Source organism: Seriola lalandi, unplaced genomic scaffold (assembly GCF_002814215.2).
Source record: "Seriola lalandi dorsalis isolate HSWRI2012SDOR001 ecotype SW California unplaced genomic scaffold, Sedor1 jcf7180002054908, whole genome shotgun sequence".
In the NCBI taxonomy this organism is placed as follows: domain Eukaryota; kingdom Metazoa; phylum Chordata; class Actinopteri; order Carangiformes; family Carangidae; genus Seriola; species Seriola lalandi.
In genome coordinates, this window is record NW_019525460.1 from 619,619 (window position 1) to 626,531 (window position 6,913).

Genomic DNA, 6,913 nt, shown 5'->3' on the forward strand with positions numbered 1-6,913 from the left:
CAAGCTCATTCAGCAAGGCCAGAAGACGTGTAAAATATAATAAAAATATAAGCTGACAATGTTTCATAATCACTTACGTCATCAGCCAGCACCTCGAGTTCATACTCATGGATGCCCCCTCCTCCGTAGACACAAACGCCCACCAGCACAACGCCTGGCTTGTCCACTGTCAAACAGATGGCATCCGGAGAGCCATTGCCAGTGTTCCAACTCCTGCCCTGGCTCGTTTTAGTGAAGCGGTTGGGAGATGCTTTGACAGAGTGGAGGGAGTTCAGCCCATCAACCTTAAGAGCAAGAACATATTACACAGGTTATTTTATAACCACATAAAGCTGTTTTTTTTTTACTACAAATATTGGCAAACAATGAAATACTGAATAGGAATCATTTTCTTTGTCCACTGCATAATCATCACCTTACACTCAAAAATCAGTATGCAAACCACCAGACTGAAATATTGAGGACAAAGCATAAAAACTGCAATAAATTAAAAATATTGCTGCATAATCAATGGATTTCATGGATGAATGTATAATGGCTGTTATCTAAAAGTAAAGGCCAGCAATGTGGTTTATTTAGAGACAGAGAGAAAATAAATGGGCTCTAAGAAATACACTGACATAAAAAAATCTCATGTTTGAGATGTGTTAGGTAATATAAACTACTTCTATTTATATCAGCCTACTGTCTAAAAAGACACAGCTGCAAAGGGACTCATCCAGGTGCTCTGGGGAGGAAGCGTTGTTTCCCTGACGACAGACGGGGGAGAAAAACTGTGATGTCGAGTGACGGTTACTATGACAACGAGAGCTTGAGTCCTGACTGCAGTACCCGGGTATGTGTGAGAACAGAAAGAATGATGACAATTAAATTAAATGTGTGAAAGAGGAAGACTGACAGAAGTCTGTCCCACCCAGTAAATGACTCAGCTTAAAAACAATACAGAAAACCCAAAGCCTCTCTTCCTGTCCTTTTTTTTTCTTTTTTTTTTTGCAAAAGTAAAGACAACACCTTGTCCCAAGAAAGACATGTCACTATGAAATGTTACTTCAATAACAACAGAGCCTTGAGTAAAAGGATATGGCGTGAGGAAACAGGAAAGAAACATGAGGACAGACACCTAGTCTAGTTGACAGGTCTCATCTACAGCTATTAAGGCTGTTATGTAAAGATTCTCTCTAAGAGAATGGGAAATGGATGCAGTTGTGATCAAAGCTGCTTGAACAACTAAAATTAATGTGGCACAAGTCATCTCCAATCACAGACGACCACAAACGGACAGAAACATCAGAGGTTTACAAAAAAAAAAACATACACATACTAAGGATGACAGATGTTTATATTCTTTGGGGAAAACCTCCAAAAAAAGCACATCAGGATTCAGTGTCTTTTTAAAAGGACACTAAACATGGGTCTATATATGCCACATCCAAGCCCTGTGTCCCTACATATATTACGTGTGTGTGTTTGTTAGGGGGCATGTGAGTACTGGTGTGAGTTAAGTTACCTCAGAGCCCAGGGCAGAGGCTGTGAGCTCAGAGACAATGGAGGCCAGCAGACCACAGGTGTTGGAGACCAGGTGTGGAGAGAACAGCTCCACTTCCTTTCTCAAACTCTTCCTCACCGGCAGCACCACAATCACCAGCATCTTCTCTAGTACCTCCCGGAAACTGGTCATGCCCATCAAGTTTTCCTCCGTCTATGGGAGTAAAACATTATTTATATGCATTTTGACAAGAACAGGATATGGTAATAATCAGAGGCCACCATGTTCTCTCTATCAAACATTTCTGGGGTCACAGACCACACCCATAAGCACTCATGTCCACCATTTTGAAAAAAAGATACCTAATGTACAGCATATGACGTGCAAAAACTCACATGGCTTAGCTTCTCCATATGGGCCACCAGCAGGGGAAAGCGGTGAGCGAGGGCCGAGTCATTCTCTGTGCTGACTTGCTTGACCAGTGAACGCAGCAGCACTTCCCCATCATATGCAATGGGCAGAATGGATGTCAGCTTAACTGAAGTGTTGCATAGAGCTGACATTACAGCCGCCAGCAGGCGGCTGCTGGATGTGCGAAAGTTGGCTTCAGCAATGTCCTGAAATACACAGAGTACAAGAATGAATCACTCATCTTATTATCTTCTTTTTCTTTACTCTAGATAAGGGTATCATGTCTCTGTCTGAAAAAATAAGTTAGGCCTGCTGTATTCGTTTGTATTTATCATCATAGATCAATAGATTAATCGATAATGCAAACAATAATTTGTGGCAGCCCTTTCAAGCACCGTTATGTGGTCTGCTGTCAGATCCCTCTTAGAAGAACTTTTGCCAGCAAATTACCTGGTCGAGGCAGTTGAGAAGGTCACAGAGACAAGCCCACTGCAATGCTGGGGTTGGATAGAAAGAGTGGAAGCAGGCAGTGAAGGTGTTGTGGCACTCCTGCAGTACAGCTTCTAGCAGGGTAAGAGGCTGAGACAAGTAGCCCTGGGGGTCATTGTCCAGCTTAGTCAGGCAGTTGTCCATGCCTTCTGACAGGATCTTCTTCAGCAGGCTACGTGTCTTTCCCACACACTCTGCCAGCTTGCTTGACTCCTCCACCACAGCTTTGGTGCTGGCTGGAATTCAAACAACAGACAATTTGAAAGCTTGTCAGAGCTACGCTCTATTTAAGAATTCATTGAAATGTTCTTTTTGAAATAAAAACGTACAGAAGTTTTCTATTTCATACATGTGAAATATAAAAGTTTGCAAAGGTTTTAATGTTTTCTAGGCCACAGGCCTAATATAAGTATTAAATAGCAGATACATTATTTCATTCTGAAATGAATTTAAGGATGATTGTTGTCAGTCGTTTTAGTTCAGAAAAGTGAAGAAGAAAAGGCTTTTTTACAGCTGCTTATTATAAATTTCAAATCATTCAACATACACTAATAGTTTGAATGCAGCAGCACTGTGGTTTTCTTTTTGCAAAGCACATGCCATTATATTATAATCGATGAAATGCGTTTAAGCTTTCTGTGTTCCTACCAGCAATGGGGAAAATCTCACAAATGTAGACCCTGAGCAGGCGAAGGCAGCATGTGCCAACAAAGCGCAGTCTCTCTAGGTCTAGCAGGGTGGCTGTGTACTGGAAGCCCTTCAGCCCTCGCAACTCCTCCACACCCAAAACCAAGGTGGTCCAACTCCAGTGAAGGATACTGAGCAGAGACTCAAAACACTCCTTCAAAGAGAAGTGGTACAAAGTCAAACACAGTGCTGTAAAAAATGACCTGCCAAGACACTTAAGTGGGGGGAAATCAAGAGGACTAAACAATATTAAACACTACCAAAACATAAGAGACAGTACTCACCACTGAGACTGTACGAGCGAATGAGCGTTTAAGGATATGGACTGGTTCACTGGTCTGCTGTTTCCCTTTAGATGCATTGCCATCATTTGAAGGAAGCCTAATGTGAAAATATAAAGGAACAATACAAATCATATACTTGACTAGCATCTAAACAAAATAAGGTTGCATCACTGGTAAGAAAGCGTAAGGAACTTTACTAACCTGTAAAGCAGCTGAGGTATTTGACCCGCATTAACATCTGTACCGTTGTTTGACTTCTTAGAGCTTTTGAACTGAAAGACCACACTGAAGAGGAAAATAAAAAACAATTAAGAAGCTGTGGTCAGTATTCAAATTGAAACATTATTTAGCATTTAAATTTGATCAAATGACATAAAAAAGTATCAGATGAATTTTAAATGCAGTAGTTTTACCCATCATCAGTGGTAATGGTGGCCTGCCCATGGGAGCCACAGTCACTGCTGGGACCAGACACTCTGGCCCACGCCACATACCACCAGCCCAACTGCAGCAGCACCGGCTCATCAAACATCATGGCATATTTCTCCCTAAAAATAAATCATCATCACCATCACTCATAGTTAGCATAAATAAAGATTGTATCATTCTATAGCTTTCATACATAAACAGTACCTGGCAGCACAGTCATAGGCCAGTACATCGGTCTCAGCCAGCAGATCACCGTCTGTCTCATGGTCACCTCCATCAGGTCCCAGCTCAAAAAGCTGCACAACAAGAAGACTGGGTTAATATATTTTAAATGCTTGTACTTTGAGAACAGCATCCCACTTAATCCATTGAGTGTATTATCCCCCAGAGGTGATTTATTAGTTTCAGGAGGTGTATCTCTTACAGTGCAATTATTCTAGCCTTCCTATATGATTATGGTCAAACAACTAAATTTAATTTTACAAGCTCTGTAAATGTTTTGTGAAATATTTTTGAAATACTTGCAGCAAAGTGCTTTAATTTTGAAAAAAATATATGAAAAATGTAGACAATAATAAATGAACACTGAAATGAACATTGAATAGAGAGAGAGAAGAAAGAGAGACAGAACTGCTCACCTTGATCTTGGCAGTGTACTCCCCTCGACCCCCAAACAGGCCCAGCCCACCCAGCAGGATGTCTGCATCAGCACAGAAGCGGATGGCCTCCACAGAGTGGGCTGAATAACCCCAACCACCGCCATGACCTATAACATCAACCAAAAGATCAATAGAATTGTATCAGGCTATGCAGGGAACAAAGAAGCTCTATTGTTTATCTACTATGACATTTCAGCAGTTTTGACTTACAGGTAAGAGGTTGGTCTGGCTTGATATAATCACAATATCATATCAAAGCTCAGAATATCCAAATGTATCTCCCAGTATGTTGTATCATGAATCATTTTTTATGTGTTCTGTAAGAATGCCACTTACTCTCAAAGCGGTTCACCACGCTGTAGTCCTCCTTGGAGTAGACCTTCATCACTGCCTGGGTTTCTTCCTCTGCACTGGCTATGCCCATTTTTAGCTCCTGCATGGCTGCCAAAGTATCCAAGCAACCTAAGTGGACACCCCAGTATACTACATATTAACAGTGAATTATGACAAACATCAAAGTTCATAATCTACAGTAAGCATTCCTGTATATAATAATATACCTGGCTATGATCAAAGAGAAAATCTTTATTTCAAGTCGGTTTTCCCAACAACAAACTGAAAAATAATTAATGATTCAGGGACAGAGGATAAGCTACTGGTAATCCAAAAAAAATGCCCATTGCATGAAAAATTCAGAGGCTACTGGGACTAAACTATAGCCTGGTCACAGCAGTGGAGTCAGGCTGAATCTCATTTAGATACACAGATGTCCAGTGACCCAGCAACATATGCATTGTAGCATTCGTGTACATATTTATGAGACATTCATAAAAGATTCATATGACCTCAGATCCTTTGCTGAATGGCTAGTGCAGAGGATTACCAAGGATGTGTAGGGCCCCATGAGAGCGAGTGGTAGTTGCATGTGATCCTGCGGGCAAAGCAAGTTCTGGACTAAGGATGCTACAGCGAGCCTGTAGATCTGTAGCAGAGGGCATTCTGGCATCAGCTATCACTGCATTGTAACACCACATCTCTCTTGCGGCTGGCAAGAACCTAGAAGGACACAAGGAGCCACGGTTAAGGATAACATATAGAATGGATTCAAATCAGCATACAGTATATGGCATATAATTAACTGAAATTAATCATTATACTGACCTCCAGATGACATCATACACAGGGTCCAGACACAGGCCAAATCCTTGTAGGTCCTCCTGCTCAGAGTCATTGAACGTCCTGCAGCTTCCATCCATTTTGTTGATAAGCAAGCATTTAAATGGAGGCGGCTCAGACACAGAGGAGGGCACAAGGCCAATGATGTGTTTGCTGGCAAAGATCTCTGAAGTTGCCAGGACATGGGAGTTGATAAGAGCCTCATCGATCCGCAGGAACGTCTGGTCTCCGCTGGCACCAATCCAGGTAGCCTTTCGTCCATATTTGGCACCAATGTTGGGCATGGGAGACGGCTTGGCATTCCAGTAGGGCATGTCTAGAATTGGCCGGCCAAGCTGCCCTTTCTGTAGAACAAGACGACTATAGAGTCACTCTCCAGAACACTTTATGGTGAACTACTTCTTAACAAGTGTAGAGTAATGTACATCTTGAGTGTAACCTCCATTATGTGTGTAAAATTAAGCTTTGGATGTCAAGAATTGTGCATTAATTGAAAAAGAAGTTGGTAACAAATGTTATCAGGAACAATATTTTTCTTACTGAGAAGCTGCCAAATGTGAAGACCTGCCCATCCATGAGGAGAACGGCTGTGTGGTTACTGCCTGCTGTCACCTGGACACTCGGACCAGGAAGGGCCTGCACCAGAGTTGGAGAACCCCTAGCAGATAGAAACATCTGGTTTAAACACTGTTTGTTTATGTTTGTAATGCAATTCAAGTCTAGATTACATTTACAAATCTTTAGCAGAAAAGGCGGCCTGAATGAACAAATGTTGTGGCTAAATTATGGCTGTTGTACCTGGAGTTGACATCTCCATGTCCGAGCTGCCCATGTTGGCCGTAACCGAATGTGTAGACATCTCCATTTTCCATCAACACCACTGAAAAGCAACATAATTATGACTGTTATTTTCCCCACTTTCTTTACTTCAAGGTCAGACTTCTCTTGTTAGACGTTTTAAAAGTTTGCTTCATATGATATGCTGACAAAGCTACTGAGGTGCCTGACCAGACGCAGCAAGAGAAGCGAACCTACCTGAGTGGTGAAAACCGCAGCTGACCTGCACAGCACGCAGCTCGCAGTCAAATCTCACTGCCCCTGGCGGGTAGGTGGTGATTTTGCTGGCATCCTTCTCTCCTCGCTCACTGCTACCATCTACAAGGCAAACGCTCAAGTCAGCACATTTGAGTAGAGAACAGGGAGAGAGTGAGGTTTAGTAGCAACTTCAGACCGCTGAGGTTGATGTCTCTGCACAGCCCTGGAAAAAGGAGCTGGAGGGAAACAGGGAGAGA

The 6,913-nt window shown here is 42.3% G+C and overlaps 1 protein-coding gene across 1 annotated transcript in view; it reads right to left on the bottom strand.

Annotated features, from left to right (window-relative positions):
* The window catches only part of mycbp2 (MYC binding protein 2), a 60,982-nt gene that overhangs the window by 30,534 nt on the left and 23,535 nt on the right, over positions 1 to 6,913 (bottom strand). Inside the window, exons 20-35 of the mRNA XM_087169712.1 lie at positions 6,657 to 6,776; positions 6,420 to 6,501; positions 6,162 to 6,279; positions 5,607 to 5,965; positions 5,329 to 5,501; positions 4,782 to 4,907; positions 4,425 to 4,552; positions 3,991 to 4,082; positions 3,771 to 3,905; positions 3,559 to 3,642; positions 3,358 to 3,454; positions 3,035 to 3,227; positions 2,348 to 2,622; positions 1,882 to 2,103; positions 1,508 to 1,699; positions 78 to 284 (exon numbers count right to left, since the gene is read on the bottom strand). Of these exons, the coding sequence (XP_087025838.1) occupies positions 78 to 284; positions 1,508 to 1,699; positions 1,882 to 2,103; positions 2,348 to 2,622; positions 3,035 to 3,227; positions 3,358 to 3,454; positions 3,559 to 3,642; positions 3,771 to 3,905; positions 3,991 to 4,082; positions 4,425 to 4,552; positions 4,782 to 4,907; positions 5,329 to 5,501; positions 5,607 to 5,965; positions 6,162 to 6,279; positions 6,420 to 6,501; positions 6,657 to 6,776 (2,603 nt within the window). The remainder of the gene's footprint in view (positions 1 to 77; positions 285 to 1,507; positions 1,700 to 1,881; positions 2,104 to 2,347; positions 2,623 to 3,034; positions 3,228 to 3,357; positions 3,455 to 3,558; positions 3,643 to 3,770; positions 3,906 to 3,990; positions 4,083 to 4,424; positions 4,553 to 4,781; positions 4,908 to 5,328; positions 5,502 to 5,606; positions 5,966 to 6,161; positions 6,280 to 6,419; positions 6,502 to 6,656; positions 6,777 to 6,913) is intronic.